Raw genomic sequence first — 20,365 nt, 5'->3', positions numbered from 1 at the left:
TTTTGTAGATAATATGATCCTATACATAACCCCAAAGAATCTACAAAAACAATAAGCCAATACAGTAAGGTCGCAGGATACAAAATTAACATACAAAAGTCCATAGCCTTTCTATATGCCAACAATGAAACATTTGAGAACGAACTCAAAGAAATAATCCCCTTCACAATTGCAACAAAAAAAAATTAAATACCTAGGAATAAACATAACAAAGAATGTAAAGGACTTATATAATGAAAACTACAAAGCATTGTTAAGGGAAATCGAAAAAGATACAATAAGATGGAAGAATATTCCTTGTTCTTGGATAGGAAGAATAAATATAATCAAGATGGCCATATTACCCAAAGCAATATACAAATCTAATGCAATTCCCATCAAAATTCCAATGACATTTTTTAAAGAAATGGAACAAAAATCATCAGATTTATATGGAACTATAAAAAAACCCGAATAGCCAAAGCAATCCTAAAGAAAAAGAACGAAGCTGGGGGCATTACAATACCTGACTTCAAACTATATTATAGGGCCACGACAATCAAAACAGCATGGTATTGGCAAAAAAATAGACATTCAGACCAATGGAACAGAATAGAAAGTCCAAAAGTAAAACCACATATATATGGTCAAATAATTTTTGATAAAGGGGCCAACAACACACAATGGAGAAAAGAAAGCCTCTTCAACAAATGGTGCTGGGAAAACTGGAAAGCCACATGCAAAAGAATGAAACTCGACTACAGTTTGTCCCCTTGTACTAAAATTAATTCAAAATGGATCAAAAACCTAAATATAAGACCTGAAACAATAAAGTACATAGAAGAAGACACAAGTTCTATACTCATGGACCTTGGTTTTAAAGAGCATTTTATGAATTTGACTCCAAAGGCAAGGGAAGTGAAGGCAAAAATAAATGAATGGGACTACATTAGACTAAGAAGTTTTTGCTCAGCAAGAGAAACTGACAACAAAATAAATAGACAGCCAACTAAATGGGAAATGATATTTCCAAACAACAGCTCAGATAAGGGCTTAATATCCAAAATATACAAAGAACTCATAAAACTCAACAACAAACAAACAAACAATCCAATAAAAAAATGGGAAGAGGACATGAACAGACACTTCTCTCAGGAAGAAATACAAATGGCCAACAGATATATGAAAAGATGCTCAGCTTCATTAGTTATTAGAGAAATGCAAATCAAAACTGCAATGAGATACTACCTCACACCTGTTAGATTAGCTATTATTAACAAGACAGGTAATAGCAAATTTTGGAGAAGCTGTGGAGAAAAAGGAACCCTCATTCACTGTTGGTGAGAATGTAAAGTAGTACAACCATTATGGAAGAAAGTATGGTGGTTCCTCACAAAACTGAAAATAGAACTACCTTATGACCCAGCAATCCCTCTACTGGGTATATACCCTCAAAACTCAGAAACATTGATACGTAAAGACACATGCAGCCCCATGTTCATTGTAGCATTGTTCACAGTGGCCAGGACATGGAAACAACCAAAAAGCCCCTCAATAGAAGACTGGATAAAGAAGATGTGGCACATACACACTATGGAATACTACTCAGCGATAAGAAATGATGACATCAGATCATTTACAACAAAATGGTGGGATCTTGATAACATTATACGGAGTGAAATGAGTAAATCAGAAAAAACCAAGAACTGCATTATTCCATACGTAGGTGGGACATAAAAACGAGACTGAGAAACATTGATAAGAATGTGTTGGTTACGGGGGAGGGGGAGGAGCACAAAGAAAACTAGATAGAAGGTGACGGAGGTCAATCTGACTTTGGGTGATGGCTATGCAACATAATTGACTGACAAGATAACCTGGATATGTTTTCTTTGAACATATGTACCCTGATTTATTGATGTCACCCTAGTAAAATTAATTAAAAAAAAGAAAGAACTGATCTTCAAAAAAGACATCAGAAAGTGAAAAGACAAGCCACAAATTGGGAAATGTTTGCTTAAATGCTTAATTCTAAAATATGTAAGGAAGGTCTTAAAAATAATAATAATATAGAAAAAACAGCCCTTTAGAAAAAAAAATGAGCAAAACATGAGACACAGTTCACTGTTGAAGAAATGTGAATAACTAATAAACATATGAAAATATGCTCTATTTGTTTATAAATAAGAAAGATGTAAAGCAATACCACAATGCAATGGTATTTTACAGCCACCAGCTTAGCATACATTAAAAATTTGATAATAAAAGTGTTCCAGATGTGAAGCACTACTGGTCGGCATATGGATTAGTATATTTACTTTGGGAAACATTTATTAAGAAAAGACAATAAAATCCACTTAAATATCACAGTAGAGAAAGAGGCATATTCTTTAGCAAATAACAAACACTGTACTATATATACACAGCTGTTTTAAAAATAGAGGCAGCAAACATCCAGCAGGCAGCAATGTGCACTCAATAAATATTTATTGTTTGACGGTATATATATGAAAAGTAAATAACTATTCTCTATTTTTGGAATGGAGAAAACAAGCATAGAAAGTAAGGTTTTCAAAGTCACATGCAAATCTGAAAATATTATAAAATGCTAATTCACGAAGGAGAATTAAGTTTAACAAGGAAAATAAAGAGGGAAACAGGGAGGTCTCAAAGATATTCAAGCTCTAATTAAGCTTAAAATTTAAAACCAAAAGCCAAGAAAACCATTTATGACTTATTTTTACTCAGCTCTCCACTTATAAGCAAGGTATAAAATACTGGTTTAGCTAAATACCGCGTAAGCTTTCAACTGTGCAGCGACTCCTATTTCATCCCCTTCCATTTCTTTTGTTTAATAAATAAATTTTTATTAATTTAATGGGGTGACATCATCCCCTTCATTTTTAACAGTCATTAGATACAGAAGTTAAGAACTCCTTTTGTTATCCTAAATTTCCTTTCTCAAATGGACCCAAAAAAATATCAAAAAGAAAAAAAAAATCTATTCTAATATTTCAAAACAACAATGAACATTGTAAACAACCATCAATCCTGTTTTTTTCATTTACAATACAATGAATAAGTTTGTCTCATAACCACTTTTAATATGTAATGAGGAATTATTCATAGCAAAGTGTGTTCTTGAATCTATTTGAGGGAAATAGCAATCTATTTTCTGATTTTGTAACAGCAGCCAGATGGGCTTTGAAGTTACATGTTCTCACTTTGTAATCCACAAGTAACAGGGACATAAAGCAATCAGTAAACAGTCATAACATTGACTTTTTTCATGCTCTTTTAGAAAACTTGTTGTTCTCTCAAAATATCTCTAGAAAGAATACCACAATAAAGAATGTCCAAAATGGAAGATAGAAAAGACTATATGAAACATTAAAGTCTAACAAATATTATACAGAAAGCAAAGCCAAAAATAATGAAGTTCCAATCACATGACTGAACATTTCTTAAGAAGCAAATAGAATTACAATGATAAAATACATAGTCATTTAAACTAGACATAGATATAGACATCTGAATGCTCTCTAATGCAAACTGGTTTTTGACACTTTATTTTGTTTTGTTCTTTAGCAGAACTTGTTTGTTTGGTGGCAAAGGGTTCTGTCAATTTGTTTCTTCAAATTATTCAGAATTTGTTCAAACTCACCAAATAGCCCCTTACAGATTGATGTTGAGATGGTGTGTGGTTTCAGAAAAATAGAAAGATATTTTATTTGATATTTTAGTTGTTTTAGAGAAAGGGGCATTATTGTGCAATATATTACTAGCAACATCCTAAAATAAATGTTTTTGAAGTCATAGCATCAAGTCAGAGAAATTGCTAAAACTCTAGGGCATAAAATAAGCTTGTCTTCAATATTAAATTATGCCTGAAAATAATGCTTTTAAGTCAATATTTTAGAACTTGAAAATCACTTTTCACAAAAATAATACTATAAATGGAGGCTCATTCATTGGTTTACTCACATTTCAATAAACATTTAATGAGCATAAAGACAGGGTCCACTGGCAAGAAAAAGTAAGTGAACCAAAGAAACAGAATGGAAACAGACATATGCTGTCACCTGATTTATGAGACAAATAACACCACACAGCGCAGCAGGAATGGTGTTTTCAATAAATGGGAGTATCACCTAGACATAAACATGAGACAAAAACAAACCTTAACTCATCTTAAGTCCATATACCAATACCACCTCCAGGTGGTATATAAAGCTAAAAAGAAAAAGTAAAATAATAGAGCTACTAGAAGAAAACATAGGAGAACATCTTCAGGACCTTAAGATAGTCAAAGATCTTAAACAGAACACAAAACAACACTAAATATACAGTGATAAAATAATAAACTGCATTAAAATTTTAAATTCTGTTCACCAAACACACAAGAAAGAAAATGATGGAAAGCAACCATGTGGAAGAAAATATTTATAAAACTACATTCCAAAGGACTCTAATCCAGAGTAGATACAAAGTTCTTATGTATTAATAAGAAAAAGGCTGGCAAGCCCACAGGGATATTGGCAAAGCCTTAAGCAGGCTCTTCACTCAGAGAGGCCATCCAAACTGTCAATAAACACATTAAAAAGCATCTAACTTTACTAGTCATCAGGAAAATACATGTTAAAAAACCACACAATGAAATGTCACTAACCACTGTCAAGAATGACTACAGATTTTGAGTTAAACATAGTTAACTGACACCACCAAGTGAAGAGAAAGTAGTGGAGCAGGAACTGGCTCACGCTGCTGCTGATGCACATGGGCATGATCGCTGTGGAAAACTGGCAGTGTCTACGGCATCAATTAGCTCTGCTGCACAAGTCACCCCAAAACTTAGTGGCTTCAAACTACAACCATTGGATTTAGCTTCCAATTCTGTGGGTCAACAACTTGGGCAGCTCGTCCACTGGAGCAGTTCGTCTCACTGGACTCATGTGTCTGCTACACCAGAGTGACAGCTGCACCTGGATGACTGATTAGAACAGCTGTCAGTAGGCCACAGGGACAAAGGCCAGTCAGTAAAATAGCCAGGCTTCCCACATTCCTCACAGAAAGAGTAGAGGAGCGCCCCCTCTGCTAAGGTTTGCTGGTGCTCCCTTGACCACATGGGGAGGTTCACTCCTTCCAGACAGGCCCTGGCCTCCGGTGGAGCCCACTAACTCTGGGGTGCTGTCCCACCGTCCAGAGCTCCCTGAAGGATCGGAAGACTGACCCCTGCTGACCTCACCCTGCTCCTTCCCCCCATTTCCGGTCCTGAGAGCTCTCCCTGCACAAGTCTCCCACCCTGGATCTCGATCTCTCAGGCTCTGTTTCCAGGGACTTAAGGGGTCTACTCAGAGTCCTCACTGTTAGTTTGTCCCTGGTGGGAGTGCGGCTCTCCAAGCAGGCAGCACATGGACCCAGGGTGGGAACTGATGGAGGACCAGAATGAAAAGCCCAAGGAAATCCTCCTCGTGGTCCCTCACTCCATCCTCAGAAAAGCAGATTTATATAAAGAGAGTTGTGCATGACCCATATATAAAATATATCAACAAAGCAAGAAGGCTTTCCCAAAACTAAAGGTTAAAAATGCTGAAGAGTAAGAAAAAAAAATACCGAAGGAAAATTTAATTGCTAGGTTTAGTAAGTAAATCTGCATAAAAATATGTATTCCTAGAAAAAATATCAACACACTCCTAAAAAAATTAAATGGAAAATTCAATTCCAGCATATCTAATACACCAGAATGAAGGTGTTGACAGTCACAATAGCAATATGAAAAATGTACCCATAGTATATAGAGAGCACAAAAAGTAACTAGCTATTAACTGATCATTCAGAGAAAGAAAGAAAAAAAGTCCATGGCACATCCACATACAAACTAAAATCAAAGCAAAATCTAAGTTTTTAATACACTGGATACTTAAATTATTCTACTGTGATCAAGACATATACTTCAGCCTGATTAATGCATATTGTTATAAATATATAAAAATGCAAGACTTTTATATTTTATGTTATTTTTATATTTTATATGTTAGGGCATTCTTTGAACAATAAAAATGTGAAACAAGCCTGACCTGTGGTGGCACAGTGGATAAAGCGTCAACCTGGAAACACTGAGGTTGCCGGTTCAAAAAAAACCCTGGGCTTGCTTGCCTGGTCAAGGCACATAGGGGAGTTGATGCTTCCTGCTCCTCCCCCTTCTCTCTCTCTCTCTCTCTCTCTCTCTCTCTCTCTCCCCCCTCTCTATAATGAATAAATTAAAAAAATCTTTAAAAAAAAAGTGAAACAAAATCCCAGGCAGGCCTAGTTTTAAGGTAGTATCTCAAAATATTTTAGATGTTTTATTTTAATTTTATTATACAAATGAACAGTTTAATCCTCTGAACAGTTAACTAATCATGAAAAGTATTCTATGTGCTAAGAAATGTACATCAGAAGTTTCAAGCTAAGAGCGAAGGCAAGGTTAAAAGGATAGCCCAGAATTTTGTTTTTCATTCTGATAGTGCTTTCTGGCAACAACAAAAAAAAGTCTTTCGGAAAGATTTCCTGTGCTTTTCTCCCATACTGGTCACTTGGACAACTTCCTCAACATCTTCAAACATGAAAATGTTTTTCTGGCCCTGGCCGGTTGGCTCAGTGGTAGAGCGTCGGCCTGGCTTGCAGAAGTCCCGGGTTCGATTCCCGGCCAGGGCACACAGGAGAAGCGCCCATCTGCTTCTCTACCCCTCCCCTTCTTCTTCCTCTCTGTCTCTCTCTTCCCCTCCCGCAGCCGAGGTTCCATTGGAGCAAAGATGGCCCGGGCGCTGGGGATGGCTCCTTGGCCTCTACCCCAGGCACTAGAGTGGCTCCGGTCACGACAGAGCGACACCCCCCGGTGGGCAGAGCGTCGCCCCCTGGTGGGAGTGCCGGGTGGATCCTGGTTGGGCGCATGCGGGAGTCTGTCTGACTGTCAATCCCTGTTTCCAGCTTCAGAGAAATACAAAAAAAAAAAAAAAAAAGGAAATGTTTTTCTTTTGACTTACTATTCTCCTCTCCTGATTGATTCTGTTTCTCTCTTGTCTTTCACTAGTGCACTCCCAAATGACTAAGAGATCCCCATTGCTTTAAATTCTGACCCATCTCCCTGCCTTTTCATCTGGCCATCGCACAAGTCAGGTGTCCTCACTTGACACCCTCCATCCAGCCCTCCTCATGCTAAAAATTGCAATGCTCAGCGTCTGAGCACAACCACCACCTCAAGCAGAGGGACTATGACATGACTCCAGTCCTTGAGTCTCATTAAGCTCCAGACTTTGAACACCTCACTTAATCGTACCATCCTTTCAAACGCCCCCATCTACAACTTGTAAACCCCTAAAGTGGCTTCCCTCATTGGACAATCAAATAAGTGATGGACAGTCAATATTCCCATTTGCTAAAATCAGACTTTTAGGGGCCCTTCTCTTCAGCCCGCCAGTCATTAAGCATTCATTTTCTCTTTGAAAAGGGTTTCCTTCCTACCCTTTCCATCCTCACAAACATCACTCTAAAAAACACCTAAAAGATGACTGGTTGGTTCCCTTTCTCCACTTCTGCACTCATTCAATATAGCCTTCATTACGCCACCAAGTCCATTTCCCTAAGCATTGCTTTCACTGAAGTCCATCATTAGTAGGAAGGGTTTCGGTTTTTTAAAAATAATAAATTACTGGCCCTGGCCAGTTGACTCAGTGGTAGAGCATCAGCCTGGTGTATGGATGTCCTGGGTTCAATTCCCGGCCAAGGCACACAGGAGCAGTGCTCATCTGCTTCCCCACCCCTTCTCCTCTTGCTTCTTTCTCTCTCCCTTTCTCTCTTCTCCTCCACTCCTGCAGCCAAGGTTTGATTAGAGCAAGCTGGGCACAGGCACTAAGGATGGCTCCATGGCCTCTGCCTCAGGCACTAAAAAAATTGGCTCAGGTTGCAAAGGAGCAAGGGCCCCAGATGGACAGAGCATCGCCCCTTAGTGGGCTTGCTGGGTGGATCCAGGTCAGGACACATGTGGGAGTCTCTCTATGCCTCTCCTCCTTTCCTCTCACTAAGATAAAAAATAAAATAAAAATCCCCAATGTCAGTGCAGAAGTGAGAAACAGACAATCCCATACACTGCTAGTTGGAAAATAAACAGGTATACACCTTCTGGACCTAAGAAAACAAACAATGTATGAAATGACTCTTCTAAGGAATTTTAGTGCAGTATTCCTTATATTAGCAACAAACAGAGCAAACTGAATGTCAAAAATAACAAAATTCTTAAACAAGTTATGAAATATCTTATCTAAAAGAAAAATTAGTGCTACCATTAAGATTCATGTTTACAGAACTATTAAAAACTTAAACCAAGTTTAAAATAGCACATAATAAAATAGTACTTAAATATGACCCATTTTGTTTACATTTTAATTTTATACACACAGTGAAAAGGAAATATAAATATAACAAAATGTTACATCTCTGGGTGTTATGATTTTAAAAGTTTATTCCTCTTACTTTCCCTATTTTTCAAATATTCAAATTATAAATTATTTTTATAGTAACAAAGTATAATAAAAATTGTTTTTACCCCTTTCCATTTCCTCAAAGCATTTAAACAACATATATGTAAAGGAATGTGGAGGGGAAAAAATAAAACTCTGGGGCTCACTACTGCCTAAAATTTAAAAGCCCCCATGCAATCCAGCTTGGTAACATTGGCCCCTAATCCCCTACACAAACCCCAAAGATCCACACATGACAGTTCACTTATACAACATCCCATTCTTCATGCCAGTTTCTGCCTTGAATTCTAGTTCCCGTCCTCTCCACCTAGCCAAGTATATTCAAACTCCCTGCCTTTGCATCGAAAACTGCTGTCCACAATGACGGCTCATCCATGACAGCTCCATGAGATTTCTTCCCCACAGCTGCCCTTTCTTCTCTAACTTCTCCCTCCCGTCCCTTCCACTTCAGTATCTAAAGTCTTTCCAACTCACTTTGGGATTTTTATCATATACTACCTTAAATTATTATTTAACCAAAAAGGAAATCAGTTTGTCAAGAGCAGGAACTATTTTATGCTTCTTTGGAATATTCTCTCTTTCCTGTACTTAAAGGCCTTCTCAGTGCTAACACAGTACTTAATGTCTAACATCCAGTACTGTTCGCTGAAAAGAATTAAATTAATTGAGAAGTTTTTCAAACACAATATGATTCTGCCACATTAATATACATACATAAAACAAATACATTTTTTACCCCAAGATTCCAACTATTAAGGCGAGCTTCAATGTCACTGTCATCCAAAGAAACAGCAGATTTTTTCAAATGAGCTTCCTGAAATACAAGAGAGAGAAAGGAATGAGAAATGGAGGAGGGAAGGAAGGAGGGGAGACATAAAAAAGAAAAGGAAGGGGGGGAAGAGTGGGAGAAGGAAAATGGGAAGGAGGGAAGGAGAGAAGGAGGGAGGAAAATGAACAAAAATACGTCATTCAGAGTAATGAGAATTTTGTGTGCTTTTTTAGTAATGCCATAGTGCCCTCAGAGGAAAGGATTATGTGACAATTGAGCTAGCTTTCAATTCTAAGGAATGACTGTTTATTATAGCTGCTTAGGGGTAAGATGCCTTCACAATATATTCACACAGTAACATGATTTAAAAAAAAAAAAGCCATCAAAAGAATATTTTACAAATTAATCCAGACTCTTCTCTTTAAGTTTTTTTACTAAAAGTTTTAATTGTGGTGTACCACAGCAGCTTTAAAGAGGGGTGGGGAACACTCGAAAAGATGAACTATTAACTCTCGTTAAAATTAGTTAACAGGAAAGTTTGTGCTGATGGCCAAGAAGCTCTTTGTTCTTAAATTAATTCTCATTCATACACTAAATATAAAGAGAAATAAGCTTTGGATTTGCATCACAAAAAACACAATTATGGTGATTCTTTACTTTAAAAAAATTAAAATTCCAGCCTGACCTGTGGTGGCACAGTGGATAAAGCCTCAACCTGGAATGCTGAGGTTGCCGGTTCAAAACCCTGGGCTTGCCTGGTCAAGGCACATATGGGAGTTGATGCTTCCTGCTCCTTCCCCTGTTCTCTCTCTCTCTCTCCCCCCCCTCTCCCCTCTCTCTCTCTCTAATAAAAATGAATAAAAATAAAAAAATAATTAAAAAAATTAAAATTCCATATTTTTCCACATCTCCTATAACTTATTAAATTATACATTTATCAAGCCAAATTGAAATTATAATTAATTGAGGAGAGCCTAAGATTTGTGCCAGAAATGAACAATGATCTGAACACTCTAAAAACTTTGAAAGGAAAATCCATGTAAAACAAAGTATATTCTTCAGAAATTCAAGTGTGGAACTTCAACTTGTTGGTACAGCTTTTAGAAAATCACATTACTAATGAATAAATCTATTTACCTATGGTCATTTAAATCATCTGCTAAAAATATACTACAATGTTCTTCATATTTTATTGAGACTCCACATTTCTATTGAACAAAATGTTGTTTGTTACATATTAAAATTCATTATTGCTTCTACTGTTGGTCTCCTTTTTTTTATTTTTGTGAATAATGTCTTAAGCAAAATGTACCTGCTTTGTTTGAGTAAATACAATTATACAAAACTATATAAAATACAAAAATATTTAAAATGTGCTCCCCTTGGCCCTGGCTGGTTGGCTCAGTGGTAGAGCGTTGGCCTGGCATGTGGAAGTCCCGGGTTTGATTCCCAGTCAGAGCACACAGGAGAAGTGCCCAGCTGCTTCTCCACCCTTCCCCCTCTCCTTCCTCTCTGTCTCTCTCTTCCCCTCCTGCAGCCAAGGCTCCATTGGAGCAAAGTTGGCCCGGGTGCTGAGGATGGCTCCATGGCCTCTGACTCAGGCACTAGAATGGCTCGGGCTGAAACAGAGCAACACCCCAGATGGGCAGAGCATCGCCCTCTGGTGGGCATGCCTGGTGGATCCCAGACTGGCACATGCAGGAGTCTATCTGACTGCCTCTCTGCTTCTAACTTCAGAAAAATACCAAAAAAAAAATGTGCTCCCCTTTATATTAAAATTTTTTTTTTTTCATTTTTCTGAAGCTGGAAACAGGGAGAGACAGTCAGACAGACTCCCACATGCGCCCGACTGGGATCCACCCGGCACGCCCACCAGGGGCGACGCTCTGCCCACCAGGGGGCAATGCTCTGCCCATCCTGGGCGCGCCATGTTGTGACCAGAGCCACTCTAGCGCCTGAGGCAGAGGCCACAGAGCCATCCCCAGCGCCCGGGCCATCTTTGCTCCAATGGAGCCTTGGCTGCGGGAGGGGAAGAGAGAGACAGAGAGGAAAGCGTGGCGGAGGGGTGGAGAAGCAAATGGGCGCTTCTCCTGTGTGCCCTGGCCGGGAATCGAACCCGGGTCCTCCGCACGCTAGGCCGACGCTCTACCGCTGAGCCAACCGGCCAGGGCTATATTAAAATATTTTTTAACAAGTGAACTTGACTCAGAAAAACTGCTTAGCTTAAGCCAGCCCTATTAAAATATTTTTGAAAGTTCCAAAGTATCACAGGAGAAAATGCAAGGAGTTATGTTTAGAGCAATATATACTCAAGCAGTCATGCAACACTCATGATCTTCTTGTAACTAAACCTTGCAGCCCAAGACAAGCCCAAGTTACACAAGCCCAACCTTATTAGGCAGGCCAAGTCCTTCTCTTCACAAAGCTGCCTGGTGTGCTCATTGGTGCCTTGTTCAAAACAAATCTGTTAAATAGCTAGACGCAAGAAAGGTACTCATTGTTCAAGATATAAACAGTTCACTTCATCAGAAAGGCAGTGTCCCCTATTTCACTACAAATTAATCCCAATTTTTTAAGTTTACAACAATTGGGTGTCTTATTTTTATACATACACTGAATAAAAGCAAAAAGGAGGAAAAAAATAACTCAAAGACCAAGCTTTCCAAAGTTACACTTCAATGCACAAGAAAAACCATAAACTGATTAACATGATGTCTTTGCATCATTGAGACAGCAGAAGGAACAGTGTAGAATAAAGCAAATATACCACTTCTTTGACATCGGGATGATCACCAAAATTTTTGAACTTTATTCACTGTTTGTAAGTAATCACGGCAACCTCGACAATATGAAACTAAAAATGTGTGGCCTTCTTTTAAAGCAACAAACAAACAAGCAAAAGTAGAATCTGATCTTACACAACTCTCTGGGTTAGCATTTTGTCCATCTTCTCCATAGGTTGGACTCACAGAATGAGATCTGGCTTGGATCTTCGCAGTGGACAGTCCCCTACTAACAGACCAGAACAGTGACAGTCAGAATCTGGAGTGTCAGAGGACACAGAGGTTTTCAAGTCTAAAATTATCAACTTTATTGGGGGGGGGAATGATTATTTATATTAAGAATGATGTTTCAGTAGCAAAGAAAAAAATCTAAATAATAACTTGTATTTCTCACATTTTATTTCATTTAGATTAAATGATAAAGAAAATGTCACCTAAATGCCACTTACTTGCTTACAAACAAATGTTATTTTTAAATGGGACTATAATAAACTACATGTATTTAAATTTTTGTCTTCCTTTCTCCTTACCCCTAAGCATAGGAAGAAAAAGTAATAATAAAGTACATATTCTCAGAGAAAAAAATTGTTTTTAAAAGGTTAGCAAGTTTTGTTAGATTCGTGTTCCACATCAAGATGAAGCCTTAAAATACATAAAATAACAAAACTTTCATGTTGCTGAAAGTCTAAATTAATCTGAAATCCTGTCAGAAACCACAGATAAATCAAAGTCTTCAATTTTAAAATGCACCATGTTAATTCAGGTAAAATGTGATCACTACAACATGAGTGAGAAAACAGTTTAAGCTTCCAATGAACTTGAACAAGGAGATCGTTCTTCAATATAAAAGTACTATTTTCAATATCCTACCTTATCCTTGAGTCTCTCTTATACTTTTATTCACATTACTTCAATGAAAGTTCGATGATTACAAATATTTATGCTCCGAACAGCTGCTTCAATACACATGAAATGTTAACTGACCACTGTATAATGAATTAAAGTCACCAACTTGCAACTACAAGCCATTACCAGGATTTCCTTCACAAACAGTGAGCTTCCCAAATGATGAAACAGTAATTCAAAAAAGACAAGATTATCTTTTTTGGTAGTAACTCGAATAGAACAACATTCTTTAGACTATTTACTAAGTAATCAGGAATGTCTGAGAAAGCTATTTTTTAAAGAGCTATTGGCTTTTTATATTCTACTCAATATCCCAGATAGCAAGATACTTAAAAACAAATGAGAAAATTAAATAAAGCAATATTTTGAGAATAACCTCACCAGCCAATGTGCTAGAGCTGACAGAAGCATTTAAAACAGTATGTGGGAAGAGGCAACCTGATACATCCTATTAAGCAATGGCCTATTCTTCTTTAAGAATAGATTAAACAATCATAAAAAGAGCTATACTTAAAAATTGAAAAACGCTTAAATATTAAAAGTAATTCTTCTCATAGAAGATATTAATTAATAAAAAAAGGACTGAAAAATTTATCAGTCTATCACACAGGGTCCACACATAAAGCAGTACAGCCTCTGAACACACTTGTAGCTGTCCTCTGTCCCAATCAACCCCTTTCCCTTCCCCCCAAAAAAATTTCAAAACAAGCTCTTGGATCCATGTTCTAACCTGCCATATACTTTTCAATCAACTACAATCTGACTTCCAATCCTCCTGAAAGTGCTGTAAGTCAAATCATCAATGATCAGCTAGCTGCTCAAGCAAATGAGCCATAATCTGTTTTACCCTCCCTGGCTGACCTCACCAAACCTTTAGGGACAGTGTCTTAAAGATGTCACATTCATCAGCTCCACAGAGCCATTCTTCCCTGGTTCTCTCCTTGAGAAATCCTCTTCCAAGTAACCTTCACTAGCTTTTCTTTTTCTACCCATCCCACATATGCTAAAATCCAAGGGTTCTGTGTCTAATCTTACCTATTTCCTTTTTACATGCTTTCTCTGGACAATTCAATATACTTTTAGTTTTTCAAATAAGAGGAAGCTTTGATTACCAAATCCACATCTCCTGCCCAAATTGCTCTCTTGGCCTCCAACACCATTGCAAATACAAGTTGAATAGCCCTACCTCCAATTCAACACGTCCAAAACTAAATGCATTGTATTTTCCCCAGAACACGTTCCAGTGCCTGCTAAGTAAAGCAGAGGCATCCCTGAGGCCAGCTTCAGGTAAAGGCAGCTGAACCAATGAAAGAGAGATGTCAGTATCATTGCTAAAATCTGTCTGGCACAAGAAACCGAGGACATTAGGCATAGAGACCTCATTTCTTGCCACCGAGACTGTCTCAGCTGATAACACAATTAACTGAGACTCTAAGAAGGTATAAAGACAGCTCAAAATCGCAGTGATAGGGCTGCAGGTCAAGGTGAACAGTGAGACAGAGGGCAGAGGGCAAAGCTCGGCCCAGTAAGCCCCCGCATGACGGATAACAGGTGCTGCCTGCCACACAGACTAGCAAGTGGTGGTGCTCATAAAGACAGCCTACAATTAGCAAAGGGGACGTGACTACAGTAAGCTCATGATTATGGGACTTGTGCCAATGAGCAAAGAGGGACCATGGCTTGATTAATTTCAGGGTGCCAAAACTAACACAGAAAGAAGGCTTCAGCATGTTGCAAGATGCCCAACATGCAAATGCCTTTTTACTTCTCTTAAAGAGCAAAACTATAATACATTTTGCCCTTTTGCTTTTTCCTAATGCTAAAATATTTCAACAAAAATCCAGAAATATTCTCTCAGCACTTCTGTTGTTGATTTCAAATACTAGAGAAACACAGACTTGTCCCTATAAAGAGATAAGCAATGACATATGTAAGATTTAAAAGCCTAAAGAAAGACTAATCAAATGTTCTCCTGCAAAAAAAGCAACATATCTTTAAAAAAGGAGAAACTTCTAAAATGTATTTTTAATTTGGGCTCGTAATGTGATTCAAGTGAACATTTTGAAGTTAAAGAGGAATGAACAATCTGTGATCATAAAATATGCTACAAATAAAAAACAAGATTGCCAAATTTTAGAACCATAATGGAAGAAGGAATAGCTGGTTAAATACAGCATAAAATCAAATCAGTGAATTAGAAAACTAGTTCAAGAAATAGTCTAAGAACACAAAGGAAAAAATAAAGAGATGAATATAATAAGTGAAAATGCAAGATAAGGAAGGAAGATAGATTCAAAATCTCCAACATCAAAATAATATGAATCCCAGAAGGAGTAAACAAAATAGAAACTTGGGAAATAAGAACTAAAGATAGAGCAGTGTCAATGGCAGTTAAGACTGAATCAGAGAAGAGCCTAGAAACAAGACTTATGACACCATTTTTAGCTAGACCAAATATGCAATGCCACGAAAAGGGGGAAACAGGTCTGCCAGGCTCTGGTTCCAGAAACTAGAGAAACCCGGAAGTGTAACTCTAGAGAGAAGTGGAGGAACTAGGAGGTCCTCCAAATCAAGAAATAAAGTCGCCTGACCAAGTGGTGGCACAGTGGATAGAGCATCGGACTGGGATGTGGAGGACCCAGGTTTGAAACCCCGAGGTCACCAGCTTGAGTGCGGGTTCATCTAGTTTGAGTAAAGCTCACCAGCTTGAGCCCAAGGTCTCTGGCTTGAGCTAGGGGTTACTTGGTCTGCTGTAGCACCCCCCCCCCCAGTCAAGGCACATATGAGAAAGCAATCAATGAACAAACAACTAAGGTGCCACAGTGAAGAACTGATGCTTCTCATCTCTCCCCCTTCCTGTCTGTCCCTATCTGTCCCTCTCTCTGTCTCTGTCACACACACACACACACACACACACACACACACACACACAAAATTTTGTCAAAGAAATAAAGTCAAACTCACAAAGAAACCAACCAGAGGCAGGGATGGAGTTCCTTGCTCTTGACAGGAAGCTGAAAACCAGTGCGGTGGTCATTTCTGAAAGCTACAGCTTTATAAGAAGCTACATGCCACAGAAAGGCAAAGAACCCAATCACAGCCGCAAAAACAAGGAACCAGACTAGCTTGATGTGAAAGGGGCAGAGAATTCAAAATGAAAAGAGGTGTTTTGAGTCCCTAAATTTCTACAAATGGGAAGCAGGCTAAGAAAACTACTGGACTTAAATCATTGCTTATGATAAAAGAAATATAATTGAGGGGAAAGTCCAGAGCCATGAAGAACACTCCCAGGAAGCAGCACTAAGCCCTAACCAAGAAACAGGCAACAGATTAGATGCCTGGCTAGATGTCAGAATTGCTATAGAATTGTCACTGCTATGTGCGTTCCCTTCAGTTTTTGAATGGAAGTTCTCCAGTCCCTCTCTCTGCACTGCGCTGGCCATGTGGGTGGATTGGGGGAACAGGGGGAACAAGTTACCCCTTTAGCTTATAAGTGTTTAGACTGGGAGAAGCCACACCAAAGAAGCCTCGACCACATTTGGATATTATTTTTATTATGTTTACTGATACATAACTTATGACAATAAAAATCTTACCCATTTAAAACGTAGAATTTGATGAGTTCTCACAAATGTATATACTAGTATAACCATTACAAGGAGATTCCTTTCAATCACACCCCAAAAGTTCTGTTGAGCTCCTCTGAAATCAATCTACTAATTTCTGTAAACCCAGACAACTTGATTTTTTAGACTCTCAAATGTATGGAATCAAAGAGTATGTACATATTTGTCTGGCTGTCTGAGGAAAATGTTTTTGAGATTCAGCCATGGTGTTGCACATATCAAAAGTTCATTTCATTTATTGCTTGTCAAATCCTATTATATGAATGAATCATAATTTGCTTTTTTATTCATGTGCTGATGGTCATTTAGATTGTCACATTTGTGCTATTATGAACAAAGCTTCTATCAACATTCCAATATTTATGTGGACATGCATTTTCATTTCTCTTGACTCAACACCTAGGAATAGAATTGTGAGTCATACAGTAAGTTATCTTAAAATTTTATAAGAAATTTGCAAACTGTTTTCCAGAGTGGTTGTGCCATTTTCTGTTCCCATCAACACCGTAGGAGACTTTCAGTTTCATCAGAGCATAACCCTATTGGTATTCTCAGTCTTTATCATTTTAGCCATTTTAATGGGTGTGTAGTGGTATCTCATGAAGCTTTATAATTGCATTTCCCTAATGAAGAATAATGTTGATAATCTTTTCATGTGTGTATATTAGCCATTTATATATTTGCTTTAGTGAAGTTTCTGTAAAATCTTTTGCCTATTGAGTTATTTACATTTTCTTGAGTTGTGAGAGTTCTCCACTTATTCTAGACACAAGTCCTTTGTCAGATATGTATTTAGAGTATCTTCTCCCATTCTGTGCCTTACCTAGTAATTTTCTCGAATAGTGTCTTTGAAACAAAAAGTTTTAACTTTCATAGTTCATGTTATATTTTTTCTTTTTTTTTAATATCCTATTTTAGAAACTTTTGCCTACCCAAGGTCACAAAGATTTTTCTGTTTTCTTCTAGAAGTTGTATAGTTCTTAGCATTTTCATTTAGGTCTGTAACCCACTTCAGTTTTTTCCCATGTGGATGTTCAGTTGTTCCAACATTAATTTGATGAAAAGATCTACCTTTCTTCATTTAATCCCACTGCCATCTTTGTGAAAAATCAATGGAAACCTATTTCTAGAATCCCCATTCTATTTCATGAATCTATCAATCCTTTCACCAATGCTGCTACTTTTATTACTGAAGCTTTAATTCTACAAATCAGAACCTCTTTCTCTTTTTTATAATTGCTTTGTTTTTTAAGAATAACTGAGATCAGGCTGAGGACATTTCTATCTATTCATAACTTGCTGAGAGCTTCTATCAAAGTGGATGTGTTGAAATTTTTTTTATTCACTGAAAGGAGAAGAGGCAGAGACAGACCCCCATATGTGTCCCAACCGAGATCCACCCAGCAAACCCACTAAGGGGCACTGCTCTCTTTTCCTCAGCAACCAACCTCTTCTTAGCACCTGAGGCAGGGGCCATGGAGCCATTCTCAGGGCCTGGGGCCAATCTGCTCCAATCAAGCTATGGCTGCAGGAGGGAGGGAGGGAGGGAGAGAGAGAGAAAGACAAGAGGAAGGAGGGGTGGAGAAGCAGATGGGCACTTCTCCTGTGTGCCCTGACCAGGAATCAAACCCAGGACATCCACACGCCAGGCCAATGTTCTACCATTGAGTCAACCAGCCAGAGCTGGATGTTGCATTTTGTGAAATATTTTTTTCTGCATCTTTTGAGATGACTGCATTATTTTTCTTATTTATATAATAAAATAGATTTTCAAATTCTTACTCCTGGGCTAAGGCTATCTAGTCATGATATAATAAGCTTTTTATATTTTCTGGATACAATATGCTAATTACAAATTTTTAAGTCTATGTACATGAGGAAATATTGGTACATAGTTTTGTGTTCTTGTAATGTCTCTGTCTTCTGGAAACAAACAAAAAATACTGACTTAAAATGAGTTGGGAAGCATTCCCTCTTTCTCTATTTCTTGGAAAAAAGTCATGTGGGATGATAAAATGTTCTTCCATACAAGCCTGATAAATTCACCAAGAAAGTCATCTGAGCTTAGAGATTTATTGGTGAGGTGGTTAATTATAAATTAAATTTCTTTGATATAGGGCCACTAAGAGCTCCCATTTTTTCTTGAGTCAGTATCAATTTTTGTTGTCTTTTGAAACATGTCTATTTCAAAGTCTTCACTGGTATAAAGTCATTTATACATATTTTCTTATATTCTTAACATCTGCAGGATCTGTGTGGAGCCTCCTCTTTCATTCATTCCTGATATTGCTAATTTGTGCTTTCTTTCTCCTGTTTTAGTTCTAAGAAAATACACCTAACATAAATAAAGCTTACCACCTTAACTATTTTTAATACACAGTTCAGGGGTTTTTTTTTTTTTGGTTTTTTTTTCATTTTTCTGAAGCTGGAAACAGGGAGAGACAGTCAGACAGACTCCCGCATGCGCCCGACCGGGATCCACCTGGCACGCCCACCAGGGGCGGTGCTCTGCCCCCCAGGGGGCGATGCTCTGCCCATCCTGGGCGTCGCCATATTGCGACCAGAGCCACTCTAGCGCCTGAGGCAGAGGCCACAGAGCCATGCCCAGCGCCCGGGCCATCTTTGCTCCAATGGAGCCTTGGCTGCGGGAGGGGAAGAGAGAGACAGAGAGGAAAGCGCGGCGGAGGGGTGGAGAAGCAAATGGGCGCTTCTCCTATGTGCCCTGGCCGGAAATCGAACCCGGGTCCTCCGCACGCTAGGCCGACGCTCTACCGCTGAGCCAACCGGCCAGGGCCTCAGTGGTTTTAAGTACATTCATATTGTTGTGTAATCATCACCGCCATCCATTTCTAGAACTTTTCCATCTTCTTAAACTAAACCTTTGTACCCTTTTAACAATTAATTTCCCTTAGCCTCCAGCCCTTGGCAACCACCATTCTACTTTCTATGGATTTGACTACTCTAGGCACCTCATGTAAGTGCAGTATTACAGTAGTTCTCTTTTTGTGACTGGCTCATTTTCCTTAGCACAGTATCTTCAAGGTTCATCCATGCTGTACATGTGTCAGAATGTCCTCCCTTTTTAAGGCTCAATAATATTCCATTGCATGTATGTACCACAGTGTGTTTTGTTTATCTATTCTCCATTGATGAACATTGGGATGATTTCACCTTTTGGCCATTATGAAAAATGATGTTAGAACAGGGGTGTACACATATCTGTTCTAGTATTTGTTCCCAATTTTTTTGGATACATACCCAGAAGTGGAACAGCTGGATCATACAGTAACTCTATTTTTAATTTTTTTGAGGGACTATTTTTCATAGTAGCTATGGCATTTTACATTCCCACCAACAGTACACAAGGGTTCCAGTTTCTCCACATCTTGCCAACACATTTTCTAGGTGTTTGTTTATTTGTTTAGGTTAAGAGAATTTTATTTTTTAATTGGATTTATTGGGTGACATTGGTTCACATAATTATACAGGTTTCAGGTGCCCAATTCTACAACACATCTCTGTACACAAAATTGTGTGTTCACCCCTCTTAAAAGTCAAGTCTTTATCCTTTTGTTTTAAAAGTTGCCATTCTAACAGGTGGTATCTCATTATGGTTTTGATTTGCATTTCCAGAATGAGCAGTGTTGTTTTTTAGCACCTTTTCATGTGCTTATAGGTTATTTGCGAATCTTCTTTCTTTATTTTTTTTAAAGTATATTTTATTTTATTTTTTTAAATTATTTTTATTTATTTATTCATTTTAGAGAAGAGAGAGAGAGAGAG

At 38.1% G+C, this 20,365-nt stretch overlaps 1 protein-coding gene across 4 annotated transcripts in view; it reads right to left on the bottom strand.

The window, feature by feature from the left end:
- Positions 1-20,365, bottom strand: part of CEP112 (centrosomal protein 112) — a 471,596-nt gene that overhangs the window by 418,666 nt on the left and 32,565 nt on the right. For all 4 annotated transcript variants that reach the window (XM_066235884.1, XM_066235886.1, XM_066235887.1 and 1 more), the window contains exons 5-6: positions 12,186-12,279; positions 9,235-9,312 (exon numbers count right to left, since the gene is read on the bottom strand). In XM_066235884.1, coding sequence (XP_066091981.1) covers positions 9,235-9,312; positions 12,186-12,279 — 172 coding nt within the window. The remainder of the gene's footprint in view (positions 1-9,234; positions 9,313-12,185; positions 12,280-20,365) is intronic.

This window comes from Saccopteryx bilineata, chromosome 6 (assembly GCF_036850765.1).
Source record: "Saccopteryx bilineata isolate mSacBil1 chromosome 6, mSacBil1_pri_phased_curated, whole genome shotgun sequence".
Lineage (NCBI taxonomy): Eukaryota > Metazoa > Chordata > Mammalia > Chiroptera > Emballonuridae > Saccopteryx > Saccopteryx bilineata.
This window is presented reverse-complemented; position numbering and strand designations above follow the sequence as displayed.